At 46.5% G+C, this 14,800-nt stretch overlaps 2 protein-coding genes across 5 annotated transcripts in view; one reads left to right on the forward strand and one right to left on the reverse strand.

The window, feature by feature from the left end:
* The window catches only part of LOC107077028 (protein FAM186B-like), a 36,346-nt gene that overhangs the window by 7,957 nt on the left and 13,589 nt on the right, over positions 1–14,800 (forward strand). The window contains exon 8 of one of the 3 annotated variants that reach the window (XM_015344192.2): positions 11,616–11,765. The exons of the other annotated variants lie outside the window; for them this stretch is intronic. Coding sequence (XP_015199678.2) covers positions 11,616–11,628 — 13 coding nt within the window. The 3' untranslated portion in view covers positions 11,629–11,765. Of the gene's footprint in view, positions 1–11,615; positions 11,766–14,800 lie in introns of those variants that run through there. 3 annotated transcript variants of the gene reach the window in all.
* On the reverse strand, positions 38–13,960 carry soat2 (sterol O-acyltransferase 2). 2 transcript variants are annotated; one of them, XM_006629377.3, is made up of 16 exons: positions 12,894–13,960; positions 10,745–10,850; positions 9,916–9,974; positions 9,559–9,686; positions 9,398–9,451; positions 8,883–8,990; positions 8,204–8,486; positions 6,617–6,692; positions 5,735–5,819; positions 5,422–5,467; positions 4,151–4,280; positions 3,938–4,035; positions 3,239–3,337; positions 2,666–2,801; positions 1,512–1,657; positions 38–559 (listed from the first exon to the last, which is right to left on the reverse strand). In XM_006629377.3, exons 2-16 carry the CDS (start codon positions 10,818–10,820, stop codon positions 503–505), a joined length of 1,581 nt encoding a protein of 526 aa, XP_006629440.1. In that variant the 5' UTR covers positions 10,821–10,850; positions 12,894–13,960; the 3' UTR covers positions 38–502. The 2 variants fall into 2 exon arrangements, with proteins under 2 accessions (XP_006629440.1, XP_069042492.1); XM_069186391.1 differs by lacking the exon at positions 12,894–13,960 and adding an exon at positions 12,398–12,868.

Genomic DNA, 14,800 nt, shown 5'->3' on the forward strand with positions numbered 1-14,800 from the left:
ATTGTGAGTGCAGTGTGGAATGAAAGAGCTGTTTCAATTGAGATCGGAGACTGTGTTTTATTCTGGCAGCATGATACATTTAAATGGATGGTTGTAATGAAATAATGTTCCAATAGGGAGTTCAGCAGGTTTCACAGCAGCCAGCGTGCCTTGAAGTACATTGCAGAATCACCTGTGCAACACAGCAGTGACGCTTCAGGTAGTCACGAGGGGCAGCGGGCAGAGGACACACTGCGTTTACTTGGTCCCTCCACAAGAACATGCTACAATTCCTTGTTTCCAGGCAGTTGAGGTTTCCAATTAATTTAATCCAAGATGTTCACGTCAGGACGTAACAATGACATTGCCATAAATTTACCATAACCCTGTGTGGATGGTCCTAAACTCAGATGGTCCTTGAACTGTGCTGCTGGGGGTCTGATGGATCTGGCAGCCATGTGGTCTGCTTGCCGGGTCCTGTGGGTTGCTGCAGTGCTCCCTGCCCCCTGCATGGTGACTCCGGCTAAGCCTGCAGCCGACACGACCAGGACCGAGGGGTAACCAGCTCCCAGAAGCCCCCCTACACCAGAACAACAAGAACACAGAGGAAGCATAGCACATGTCATTGTCAAGACACTACATACAGTATACAGTATAGTGTGCTCTTTTTAGGTTTATTTTTGCATGTGGCGTGTGCAGCACCCTTTGTTAATGCAGGTGAATACGCAGTTAATAAGACAGGTAAGACTCCCATTGCAGAGCCATGTGATCTGTTTCAGGATTTACGAATTACTGGGATCTGGCACATGCCAGCAGCAGCTGCCGTGTACTTCAGGCATTTTGCTGCATGTGGAGTAAATCTGTCATGTTAAAGCCATATTAAAAATATCACGTTTCTGCTTCATCAGTACAATTTCTTGCAGCTGGTATAAAAATGTGGTGCTTTTTTCAAAAGATCTGTTGCACTGTATCTTTTGTTTTATTGTTGGTGCACATATCGTACAATGAAAATTATATATACATCAATTTATACACAATAGACAGACAGACAGAGACCTATAAACAGTCTTCCTGTGAGTCATATTTACTGAAACTGCATGCAACGCCAACATAGATGAACATGGACTGGATTGTCTCTGGTCTCAGCAGTCATGCAGCAGAGTAACTCATATCAATCAGCGTTGCAGTCAGCAGGTCATATCAGTCATGTTTCATGTTGGGGAAGTTTAAATATGAATACAATTATTCTGGACTGGAAAAAGCGGCCTTATCTCATTGTAAATCTTCCTTCTGTCTGTGTTGACACCCAGTGAGGTACAGTAGATTTCAGATGTAGTGCTGAACAGCAGTGAGGTCTGTTTCAAGTTGGACAGGGCACAAGTTCTCAAATGAACCAATGTTTTCTCTGTACTTTTACTATATATATGTTTGCATACTAAATGATGTTAGCAGTCCGTGTCTGTAACTGAGCTTCTGCTTCTGTTCAGAGTTAGATGGATCGCAGTGTTGATCGGTCTGATACTGGTACACACCTCTTTGCGTGGGCAGTGTATCTGGGCGTACCACTCTTGGCAATACAGGCACACCTGGATTCCCTGACCAATAAACAGACAGGTCCACATGATGATGTTCCAGATGGGGCTCTGCCTCTTGTCGTTCATTGTGAAGTTGAAGATCACTGGGAAGGGAAGCAGATGTTGTAATGAGTTACCAGGCGCATCTGGGCGTATGCGCTCCATGTACTGTATGGTCTGTACAGTACAGGAAGTGTGCATGCCTTTGCATTTTGCAATGGATAGGGCAGAAATCAATTTGAGTGCTAAGCTCCAAGCTGAGCCAGGGATGGATGCCAAAAGAAATTACTCCTCCTGCGAGGGGATTTGGAGGTGTAGGAAATGAATGCCTCAGCATTTGAAAAGCAGGATGTTTGATCAAGCTCCTTTCACAAATGGAAGGAGTCAGTTGTCACAGATTGGAGTGAAGCAGATTACTGCAGCAAAGCCTGATTATGGGCAATGGCCAAAAGACATAGTGCTTCCAGCAGAGAGTGATTGGGGCACAGAAGCAGCAGAGCACAGGCAGATCTCGCTCTGTGCCCGCCCTTGCCACATCTGCTGTCTGGATTACTTTGAGAATGTCAGCTGCCAGGGCCCATCTCCGACTGTTCACGATGAGCACTGTAATTAAAAGTGATCACTGTTCCCTTCCTAGCCAGTTTGCATCAGATCTGACTGTGGTACGCAGGAAGAGAGGAGAGGCCAACGTTTGAGCACAGACCCGGCATATGTCAGATGCTGCCACTTGTCACCCTGGGGATTACTGATCAGTTAAGTATGAGAACATCGGACAAAGAGCTCTGGTGCTCCACTGTGGGCAAACTGCCCAATCCCCAGTAAATGAATGATCTCAGCCCCCGGGGCTTGGAAAGCAGCAAAATTACTAGTATGTCTCTCGAAGTTAGAATCCTCTCCACACCTGGCAGAAGAGAGTCAAACTGAACCGGCAAAGGTTTAACTGGACGAAAGACAGCTGTCGATGTAAAGAAACACAGAAAACATGCTGGGATCTCCTGGGATCAAAGTTGGGAAACCCCCTGAGTTTTGCAAAAAAGGAAAGGCACAGTCCCACAGGGTGTTTTTTTTCCCCTGCCCGCGGGAGAGTCGGCGCACGCACGGCGGGCCCTCACCCCCGATGACGGCGAAGAGGCAGAACATGACGGGGTAGAAGAAGCCGAAGCACAGCGTGAAGACGTACTCGTGGACGGCGGCCGAGATGATGAAGACCGACAGCGTGGCGGCGGTGCGGAACCTCCTGCTGAAGAGCTGGTGGAGAAACACCCGGGAGCGCGCCCCCGGGGGACTGTGAGCAAGCTTTGCACCCTTGCACAGGTTCCAGCCAAGCCCCCTGTCTGCTCAGTTTAGAAAGGAGCTCGGCTGGAAAGCAGGACTTTTGTGGGACAACCCTCAGTTTATGTCTGGTCACATCAGCCCTCCCGGCCCCGAGGGCTCTGTAGTGATTTTACACATCTTTCGCAAATGATCCCCATTTAGAGGAGTGGTTGCTCAATTTTTTCAGGGCCTGTAGTGAAATCATATATGAGAAGAATGACCTCCGGCTTCAGCTTGAGCACAGCGGGGAAGCTGGGCAGCGCCCGCTGCTCGTTCGCCAGTGGCAGGTTAGATCTTCCTGTCTGCCAGGTGTCCCATGGCTCTGCGGTCCACCTCCCAGGAAATGAACCGGGTTTTTTTTTTTTACTTACCCACAGGAAGTCTCTGTAGGCGTAATGGTAGAGCCAGTCATGCACAACCACGTTCCAGGTCCTGTAGTAATTGGCGAAGGAGGTAGAGTTCCACCAGTCCTGATGGGAGGGAAAAAAATTAAGTTTCATTCGGAGCGGTTATAATCGACAACATCGTGGACATGGGCATGCTTTCTGCACGAGATTGAGCTTTCTGTAGGAGGGGCATGCTGTTAGTCAGCACTACCATGGTGCTTGCATGCACCGGCAAGACGATGCTCATACATCCTGCAGAAAGCCTTTGTTTGTGGCAAAGGTGCCAGCAACGCTGAGTCTGTCCTGGAAGCACAAGGACTACAGTCTGGACAGGACATCCGTCCATTGCAGGGATCTTAGGCACACACAAACACCACATCTTTGGAAAATGGGAGGGAACCAGAGAGCTTTCGAAAAAACTCACTTGGATACAGAAGAACATGCAAACGTCACACAGAAGGAGTCTTATTTTTGGAAGAGCTGAGAATGCTGAGTTATACAGTGCTGATCTAGCAGTCTACCTTGTCAGTATCGCAGAGGATGAGCAAAGCCCATGCCGGCTTTGTGCTTTGATTAACAGGACTTCTGGGAGGGCTGGCTTGGTTCCACAGGAGGTGGCTCACTGTCATTGTGTAGGGTTGGTGGGTCTGAAATTACGATGAGATTCTAGGCGAGGCCACTCACCTTGTAGAACATCCTGTCGGCGAACCGCAGTATCTCTGCGAAGGTGTTGAGCCAGCAGTGTAGGAAGGCAAAGAAGCAGAGCAGCAGGATCAGCGTCCCTGCAGGAGAGAGGAGGGCTGGTGAGCCAATCACCTCACCCACCGCGCCACAGTTCAGTGAACGCCCACAGCGCAGGTCGGCGTTGTGCAGAGTGGGGGATGGAAGCAGCAGTACCTGGCAGGGTGGCGTGGAACAGAGAGAGGACCAGCGTTCTGGTGCTGAAGGGCTGGTTGTTCATGTTAGTGAAGACCGGGATGCACAGGCGCACCAGGATGAAATACCCATAAAACAGACAGCCTAGAATCTGCGGGCGAGGCAGGGGGAGGAGAGAGAGAGACAGGTGGCTGACAGGCCTCAGACTTGGCAGTAGAGAAGTGTGAATCTGTTACTTTTCTTTATTGGTGAGAGACCTCTGGCTTGTTATTGTACACTCTAATAGTTTGAAATGGGTCTGTAGACTTACCTGAAAACGAAGGGAAAAAATTCCATTCTATGTAGTAGACAAGGCATTCTAGGTTAGTCTTTGGTGATGAAACACCACCCTCCCAGAAACATCAGAAGACCCATTTATTGGCAGTGTTCCTGTAGACCCAGCCTGCCTCGCGTCAACCAGGCAGGACAGACTCGCTACACTGTCCATCCATCCGTTTCTAAATCGTTCCTTCCAATTCAGGATCACGGGGGAGTCAGAGGCTGTCCCAGCAGGACGCCAGACCGTCGTGGGGCACGGACACGCGCACGTGTTCACATCACATACTTTTTCCGAGAGGCCAGTGTAGCTACTAGCATGTCTTTGGATGGTGGGAGGAAATTGGAGCTCCTGGAGGAAACCCACATAAATACGAACCCCACAGAGATAGCACCCCAGGTCCAGAGTTAAACCCAGGGTCCCATCGCTGCCTGTGCTTACTACAGTATTAGTACTGTAATTCGGGCAGTATTACCCCGTTCTTCCAATAGAGGGCGCACTCTGATAAATTAAGATTTGACTCTTAAGAGGGGAGTATATGTTGCTGTTGTCATCCTTAATTGCATGATTCTCATGAATTTTTAAGCTTTTTAATAAAATGTGTACGCTGGTATCTGCATTAGTTTTTGGATTAATCTTTTTTTTTGTTTGTGATAACACTAGATTAAGTATAAAGATCATAGATACTCTGTTAATGATAATTAACTACCACTTGTGAATGTTAATCAGGCACCCTAAAACTATACCTAATCTCATTAGTGTGGCATTTATTTATAGATGCTTTATTACCACCCTGTAGAACACCAGTCTATAATAAACTGATGACTCATAAAATATACATCAAACCTCTGGACCAACAGTCTAAAGTGTGACTTTGTTTGCTTAACCATGAAGTGGACTTTGAGTGTATTTAGTAGTAAAAATTAAATCACAAGTGTGCAGATCATAGATAACCTTGAAAAAATGAATATCTTACCTGTGCAAGCTTGACAGCTACATAATTCCATCTAATGTATGGATTCCTGCCATGGTACAGAATAATTTTTATTAATTTATTAAAGAGTAATCATTTGTAATTCAATGTGAATATGTTGTGCAAGTTGCGGCAACAGTTCAGTGACAAACAACCTATCTGTTGTACACACCCATAAACCAAATTCATTTTAACTCGGCAATTCAATTCCTAAGCAGTTATAAAAATTACACTGCCGAGTGTGTTATCTCGTCTGTTGTACATTTAAACCAGTGGGTAAAAAATTGGGGAATCTGTTGCCTTAGCTTTCCCTTACCTGGGGTAGGACTCCCTGTAGATCAGAGTTGGACAGAACAGGAAATACAAATAACTGGAGAACTCTGGTAACTTAGGACATTCTCCTGTGTGAAATAAAGCACAGAGCAGTATTCATATACTTTGTTTTCTTTGTACAAAGATAAAGAAGCACTGTAAATGTTTCAAGGTCAAAAAAGATTGAGCAATGTGGTCAATAATTGGGGGTATAGAACTGTAACAGTCAGATTATATATACTGCATATGGTGTGAGTGTGTGGCTTTTAGCTAAGACGGTAATCAAGTTCTGCCCATTCCATAGACCTACCTGTAGCTAATCAGTGCAGAAGCAGTTTGATTTGAGATAAAGATAAACTACATGTAAGAGAGGAGAAACACTGCTTGAAGATGGTAAGGAAAAAGTTTCACGTCATTTTCATCTTCTCAACAATGTGGGACAGCAGTAATAAATAGACAGTTTTCCGGATAGGCAGTTAAAGTATTCGGAATCAGCTCCATAGATCAACAGTGAATAAGCTGACGTCAAGGGACAGCACAAACTGAGAACAGGGGGAGATTCTTTGCACAAAGGGTTGGAGGAGTATTGAACAAGCTACCCTCCCACACACTTTGGAAACAAACATCCTGGCACCTTCTGAAGAAAAAAGTGGATATGATCCTCAGATCACTTAGTTACTAGGAGCCAAAACAACCTACTGGGCCAACTGACCCTGTCTCAAAAAGTGTGCAACTTCTCTTCTGTTCTAATGACTCCAAATAAGGCTCCTGGTGAGAGCACAGTCACAACTACAGATTTTAGCGCATAGAGTTAATGATCCTGCAGCAGTGCAGGCTCTGTGTCGGGCAACAGACTGGCAGAACCAACCTGTGTCATAACTCTTACCCTGCTTTGGTTTGGCTTTCATGATTTCTGGCACATTTTCTCGGATGAAGGAGTAACTTTTCATCATGAATCGTATCTGTGAGACAGAAAGGAGTTGACAGAATCTTTACAACAGCGTGGCTGCACAGTCCCGTGTTCTTGACAGACCTGTGAGCATTGCGTGATTTTGTGTTGTTCAGTTTTCTTTTCGGAACGTAAGGAAGATTTCTCGCCTATGGTTGAGCAGTTAAATTCAGGATGCCAATAAGATAATAGAAATAAAATAAAAGGCTCCCCCACATCTAATACACAGGATAACCTGGTTCCTCCCACAGTGGTTACACCCCCATAGGATAAATATCCACTTTCTGCATGAGCATCTGCATCAGACCCTGCTTGCTACTGGTCTGCAGAATACACATTCTGTATTCCCCAAAGAAAGCAAAGGGCCTTTGCTGGTGGGGTGACCCCATTTCAGAATCCCCCAGTATGCAGTGGGAGAACCTTTCCATAAGGATCAAGACGCTGTGGAGTGGCGCTGTCCCAGTGTGCAACATGTGTTACTGTATGCCGAAATGTGTGAGTATGGAACACGCTACCTAGCAGTGCTGTTGAAGACAATACATGGCCTCCTCTTGTTTGCAGTCTGTTTTATGTTCTATGTCCTTAAGTTCAAACCTCCCTCCCTTGCCTTGCCCTTTGGAATCCAGAGGCAATTTCATATCTCTGAAGGGCTGCTCGTCTTACAGTATCTCTGCATGTGAATCAGGTTGAGGTCTGGTTTTATGGAGCTGGGGAGCCTGGAGTCTTGACAGGTCCCACAGATATCTCAAATATTAGATATCTCACACCAGGTTATTCAACATCAGGTTTGACTGGAGAGCTGTGTCAGCTCGCAAGCTGCTGAGGAACAAGCAGGAGGTCATTTCTGCGCTGAAAAGGTCAAAAGAAAGAGAAGACGCGTAATGTTTCAGCTGTGGAGCCTCCGACCGACTTTCCCGTGCTTTTGATTTTTCAGCGTGTAGTTGACGTCTGCTTGTTCCAGAAATGACTGGTCTTCCTGGTCTTTGGCGTTTGTCTAGGACTGGTGACAGACTTTTGGCAGACGGTAGGAGACACGGACTCTGCTACATGTACAGCATGGTGTTGAGGTAGAAGTGCACAGTCAAAGGTTGTGGCAGCCCACAGCGTAATAATTTTCATGGAGGAGGTAGCCATGTAGCGTTTTTTAATTTCAGCATGGCAGGCATTATCCGTGAAAGTGCGCAAAGGTAGTAACAGCCTGATTCCGAAATGCTTTCCCCCTTTCGCTGTCCATCTGAGACAGGGCTACGCAATCCCACAGGGTCACGGGTCTCGTTATTCCCTTACCGACACAGGTCTTGGAAAGCCGGTCATTTTAACGATTTGGGATGCAGTCGGTTCAGGTAAGGAAGAGCTCGCGTATAAAGAAAACCCAAGGAAAGTTCCTGCAGCTCGCAAGGATCACATGTGAGCACCCATCATGTTGTTCGTTGTATAGCGTGGGTGTGTGTTTGTGTGACCATGGCATCGGCGGGGCTCGTGCTGAGCCCAGTAACAGAGCAGACACCGCCAAGTGGAACTGACCTGCTCCAGGATGACGATGAAACGGGAGGCGGGGGGCAGGCTGTGCTGAATGACCACGTAGATGGGGTACACCCCCAGGACGCAGGCCTGGCAGGCCATCAGCGGGACCCCCACGCCCACGGTCAAGGCCCTGCGAAAGCCGGACGAGTGGTAACACCCCCCCCACAGGCACAGCGCCTTGTACGGGATGGCCAGGGTGTAGCCGAACATGACCAGCCAGGCAAAGACCACGGTAGAAAATTTCCCGAAGGCAAAGAACAGCAGATCAAACTCCAGGACCAACCTAGGACAGGCAGACAGAAGCCGCTGAGACTCCTATGTGCTTCTGTAGAACTGAGAGCCGTTTGTGAGCCTTCTGAAATACCATTTCTAGCACATTGCATAAGCACCCTGTTGCCAGAGCGCTATGATGTGACTGGCGTGGACGGGATTTAGAAAGACAGACGTGTCTTAGGAATTGGATTCATGTTTTGAAAAGGTCTTATCCTGTCCTGCTTCAGCACATTTTTAAGAATGCCGCAATCGAGGACAAACTGCGATTTCATGTCCATGCTGTGATCAAGGTCATCGCTCTCTGACAAAATAATCCACTTGCCTACGGGACCTGTACTCTATGAATTGTTTCATGTTCTGAATTAGATACATACTCCATAGGCGCGATGGTGCAGTTTCCACGTACCTGCCCTGGTCTATGAAATCCACTGCGATGGTGCTGATGATGAAGACGCACAGCACAGCCACGAACATGTGATAGATAGTCCTGATGTGGTTGATTTCGAACAGCTCACTGCGGAGATCAGACCCCACCCCAGACCCAGTTAGGAATACAGCGGAGATGGGATTGAGGACAGTACACCCTCTGTGTCTCTGGCAGGGCCTTATAGCAGGGCATTCATTAAAAACATTTTTTAAAAATGCTTCAAACAAATTCAAGAATTCATCTTGACATTTTAGGGGTACGCAGGCAATATCTTGACTCTTGAAAGAGCTTTGCGGATGTTTGAAGTCTTAAAAGTCTTAAACTTTTGCTTTACAAATTTTGCCTTGGTGCTTCTCCATTACCTGGTGCAGCAACCTTTGAAACGAAGGGATAATACATCTTGTGTTCTTTATAACCTCTGAGTGTCCTGTGATGAATGCACTGCTTTCATGGAACTTGAGCTGTGCATCAGGGTCCTAGGGATGCTTACTTACTCTAGCAGAGATCTTCTCTCCACAAATACTTTCCCATCTTCCAGTCTCTGATTCCTGAAATAAACAAGAGCAGTCTGCAGTAGAGAAAACTGGATCTACTGTAGCTGAATCAGTGTAATTTTGTCAATAGCATGTATCTGCAGTACAATGTAAAATACTACCTGTGTGCCTTCTCCACTCCATTGGTATCTGCATGCGCTTTTTTGTGCCTGGCGTACGATTGAATGGACTCGTCTATGGCTTTGTCCACTAGGTCACTCATCTGATCCAGCAGCTCTGCCTTGATGTGCTGTGAGAAGGGTTTGTGTGTTAAAGTGAGTGATCAGAAGGAGAAGGAGAAAGACAGGCTAACTCTGCTAGGTGAGCCTTATGACAAACACAAGAGGTGTCCAGAATCAGATTTTGGTCATATTTTCGATTCTCTTTGCATGTAGGCTTCAATATCCTCTCTCGCTTACACTGAACTGAGACGTCCCTAATCATTCAGTATCCTGTGATCATGGGGAGCAGCTCCTTACCTCCATGTGTCTCTTCCACTGGAGCAGAACTTCAGCCCCTTCCTTGCCATCTCCCTCCCCTGCAACACAAGAGCTGCAGAGCTGCAATCACTGGGTACAGACTCCACCTGTCACAAGCTCTGTGGCCAAAGCATGGGAATGTTGTACCTTCTTGAAATCGTGACTTGCAAAAGACTGGTTGATATACAAGTCTGGGCACTTGCCGAAAGTATATTCACCCCTGCACCTGGCTTTAGCATCATGTTTTGCATTTAAATGACAGCTTTAAAAGTGTGCAGTCTTTTCTTTCTACTTTGGGCAATTTTCCCACTCCATTGTAAATGAAGTAGTTTGGAAGATTGCTACAGTTATTATTGTCATCCACAGTTTAAAATTAGGTTTAGCTTAGCTTTGTGTTCTCTGCTGTGGAGATCATTCTAGTTGTCCAAGTGGTAGTGCCTGCTGTGTTGGTACAGCGCTGCTGATTTGTGGCCCAGTGGCCCAGTTAATTTTTATTGATCCTTGTTGTTATTGATCAGGAATGGTCTGAGCTCTGCCTTCAGCTTTTCTTATCTCATACATCCATGGGGGTTTTAGACCTATACAGTGGTCACATGTTTAACTATCTCTGCACTTTAAACACAAGTATTTTGTTTCTGTTTTTCCAAGGAAATCTTCATGCTTTTTACAAGAAATAGGAGCAAGGAACAGTGGAACTATTGATCACAGCAAGACAAATCAACCCTGATGTTTTCACCTGTAGTTTTTAGAAATCAATTAGAGTGTTCTGTTTCATCACTGTATTTTGAAGCACAAGGAATGCAGAGAGAAAGAGGGGGAAACTGCTTACTTCCTGCTGGGGGGCTCTCCTCTCCGGGCTTGGTGTTCCTGTGCCTCAGGCTGTTGGCTGTGTCTGGAGCCTCCATGGCATTTCTGCTAACGGGCTAACAGGGGCGCTGTTGGGAAGATTGGGGCCCTGCGTGAGATCAGGCAGGGCTGGGAAACCCAGCCAGCAACAGTTCAGCGACAGTCGCTGCCACCCCACCCCATTATGCCATGGGCTCAAAGGGAGAGTTGGTCAGGGTGGCTTGCTTGTCCTCAAGATATAAACTATAACAGGCGCAGCATGGTTGCCTGTGCAATCGATTGGTGTACAAGCACGTTTATATTTCCTATAGACCCTGTATCCTTGCAGAGGTGTTTTTCTCTGATTCACTTCTTTTTTTCCTTTACTAAAACAAAGCTGACTCGTGGACGGCATTAATGTAAGCACAGCAGAGGAAGTAGGGATGGCTGGCACGAATGAAGCTCGGACAATCCAGGGATGACCTGACACCCGTATGTGTGTTTTGAGCTCTGCTTCCCACTGGCGCAGATGTGGCAACTGATAGTGGCTTGTACCTCCCCTTGCCACCCCAGGGTGTGGTGACTGGCTGGGGTGGGGAGAACGACCTGACTTCTGAGTGTAGGATATCTTCAGCCCTTTTGAGAGCTCTTAGTGTGGCCTGTCACTGACGAGATTTGGAAAGTCCTGCTCCCCAGATGTGTAGATGACTGCCATAGTGATACTGAATCATGGTCCTGTGTTCTCAACATTTGTGCCCTGACAAGTTAGATTGGCCTTTCGGCTGCCATCAACAGTTGCAAAACCGTCCGTATTCCCTTATCTAACATAACCTTTGTTTGTATCGTTTCTTCTAACGATTTCTGTCTTCCATCAGCGAGAGCACCTGAAGTGTTTGCTGTGCTCAAGAGCTTGAAGGTGATCGGTCACATCCCTTGTGTAGAACCTGATGGACAAAATACCCTGACTGGAGATTCCCTTGTGTTAAACTGTTAAAGACATGCAGGTACATAAAACAAGGATTTGCAGGTCTAATTAAAAATGTAGAATGGTGTGCAAGTTGTTTTGTTTAAAAGAGGCAGACTCACCAGCACTTTGAATACTCTAATGTCTTTTTTTTCTGTGCATCTTCATAAAATGAAATGACTTGATAGCTTCTTTCATACTGTATATGCAAGTACATTATATTCCTGTCCTGAGATGCAGAGGTGTCCCACAAACATCTATTTGCAAATGTGACTGATAAATCCAGTTCTGCATCTGGAATCCGAGTCATTGCTGTGTAAGTAGTAAATGATTATGGTTGACATGTTGCGGGACTGAGAGGTAGTTACTGCTGTTTTTTAATTAGCACTAAGTGAATTGAGAGTTTGGAAACTAGAGCAAAGCGGTTTAATCCTTCTATCGATACTGTGTGAACTGGAGCAACTGGGGTGCTGTACTGCACCTCAAAACCACAACAGCAGACGTCCTGAATGACCTAACCAGAAAGGGCATTCACTCCAGCACGGGTTGATCTCTGTGATCACGGGTTCAAGCCAGGTCAGCTGTGACCATGGTTCCCTAAGCTGTGGTGCAGGGTGGGACTAGTGAGCCAGGGCGACCCCTGTGGTCTCCGAAGTGCTTGCAGACATGCGGCACAGTCAGTGAGGGACACACCTCTCCTCCAGGGCCGACCCGGAGACATTAGCTGAGCAGCAAACATCAGTCCAAGCGATTCATGCGAACTGGAAGTGAAAGCTGAGAAAAGAGAGGGCATAGTGCTCCGCTGATCTCTCTCGCTTGCGTGCTGCTCAAATGGAAATCCTTTTTATCTGCAGATCCCGCAAACCCAGTCAGACAACCTCTTTAGCTCGTTTTCAGGATTTTAGCATAGGGCTGTAGTACCAACGAGGACGACTTTCAGTTTTCTTTTTCCATCTAAACACTTGAAGAAATGAAACTGTAGTAAATGACTGCACAATAAATGCTCAAAAGAAAGAGTAAAACAAGCAGGCTTTTAAGAAAAGAATCCCCTCTCTCCAATAAGTTGGTGTTTTTTTGTGCGCAAAGTCTGAGTGATTCTCCCTCTGGTCTGTACTCACCTCTACAGTATTCCTACTCTCAGACACTGATTGCTGGTTAAAACATCTGAAAAAGTAGGAACCATACTTACAAAATCCGACCGCTACCTCTGGAAGAGTCTTTAGTCGTTTTAGGGTGGTGTTAAATAGCAGTGTCTTAATTAGAGCAAATGGCCTTAACCCAAAAATAGACAGCAGCCCCAGACGTTTCACTAACAGTTCGCTGTGTGACTGGGCACTGGAAGTTGGGGCTGCGTGCTCTGCACTCTAGCCTCACCACACCCCTCGGATAAGAGTGATCTTTGCTCTGCATGTCTTTGGCTCTGTAATAACCCAGCAGGAGAATATCGGAGCTGCTGTCCTGTTGTTATGGGGACAGGATAGCTCCTGTTAAACCCTATTTATCACAAACCCAAAGTGTTTCACCCCCCACCTCCACAAAGCAAACTGCAAATACCTATGTATAAAGATTCTCTACATTTTAGCACAGCAATGAAAACATCCTAGATCTCTTTAACTCCTCAACAGCTGAGGACCTTTGTCATGTCATGTCATTGACCAAACCATTTTATACCATACGGTGTTGCGGGAAGCCAGAGCCTACCCAGCAACCAACGAGCACAAGGCAGGGTACACCCTGGACAGGACACCAGTCCATCTCAGGGCAATTGCAAGCCCATCATACATGGGGACAATGTGGAGGCCACAGTAAAGGCCAAGGGGGGAAATTTGGCCCAGACACTGGGAGCCAGGTATTGACCAGGCTCAGCGCTGCTGAGCTTCAGTGGGCTGTCAGTTGAGAGCTGCAGGGTGATACAGCTGCTGGCATGAGGACCTTGAAAAAAACTGATTCTCCTGGTTAAGCTGAAGTTTTGGGTCAATTAAGCCCTTAAGAGCAAAGGTGGAACAGCAGTACTCTGTGTGACAGTGGGAAGGGATTTCCCACTGTGCACCACTAGAGGGCCCTCTAGCTTTCCCCTTTCTAATTAGTCCTGCGTGAGAATGTTTATCAGCACCTCCTGGGTCTTCATTAGATACCCTCTATGACATTCTCACGCAATCTCCCTGTGTTCGCCTCAGCAAATCACCTGTAATGGCTACATGGACACACAGTTTTCTCTATTCAGCATAACTGCACTACTTGTATATATTGCATACACCATGGACACATAACAGCTCTATTCATATTGAGTTTTATTCCATTTCAAAAAACGTAACCTCAGTTTTGTGATTTTTGTGATTTGTGATTTGTGATTTTTGTGTTTTTGTGAATTTTGTGATTTTTGTGATTCTTGTGATTCTTGTGATTTTTGTGAGCTTGCAGAAAAGACATTTCATTGCCAGCAACTACTGCTGCATGCTGTTTTGTTGTGCATTTGATAACTAAACTTTGATTTGATTTTGATTTGATTTGAAATCCCATTCACAAAACAGCTAATCCTGAAGTTCCTGCGAAGGTCAGCTTGCAGCGTGCCGCTGTGGCTGCCGTTTCCTTCAGTTCCATACTTATCCTGCGATTATCCATCCATCCATTTTCTAACGGATTTATCCAGTTCAGGGTTGTGGATGGGCCAGAACTTATCCCAGTGAGCAACAGGCACAAGGCAGGATACACCCTAGACAGGTCCATCACAGGGCACTCACAGACACAGAAGCACCCACTCACGTCCAGGGCCATTTCTTCCAGATACCAGTTAACCTACCAGTAGGTCTCTGGACTGTGGGAGGAAACCGCAGCACCTGGCGGAAACCCATATGAACAGTGGGGGAACATGCAAACTCCACACAGACAGCACCCCAGGGCTGGAATAGAATCCAGGCCCCCAGCTCTGCATGGCAGCAATGCCGGCCACTGTGCCACCGTGCTGCACAGAAATAAGAATATGTATTTCAACATCAGAACATTCTGCATCACGGCGTGTTGTTTGATCTGTGCTGAATGCCACATAGGCCCAGTTCAAACCAGAGATGCAAATACTTAGATTGTTGTTTTCGTCAT

Source organism: Lepisosteus oculatus, chromosome 1 (assembly GCF_040954835.1).
Source record: "Lepisosteus oculatus isolate fLepOcu1 chromosome 1, fLepOcu1.hap2, whole genome shotgun sequence".
NCBI classification, from domain to species: Eukaryota; Metazoa; Chordata; class Actinopteri; order Semionotiformes; family Lepisosteidae; genus Lepisosteus; species Lepisosteus oculatus.

Bases quoted from the DNA above. Each gene is read 5' to 3' on its own strand.
- soat2 (XM_006629377.3), bottom strand. From the start codon at position 10,820: ATGGAGGCTCCAGACACAGCCAACAGCCTGAGGCACAGGAACACCAAG. The intron at 8,991-9,397 runs GTAAGTAAGCAT...TGATCTCCGCAG, and splicing joins GAGAGAAGATCTCTGCTAGA to TGAGCTGTTCGAAATCAACC. The intron at 560-1,511 runs GTGTGTACCAGT...GTTCTGGTGTAG, and splicing joins TACACTGCCCACGCAAAGAG to GGGGGCTTCTGGGAGCTGGT.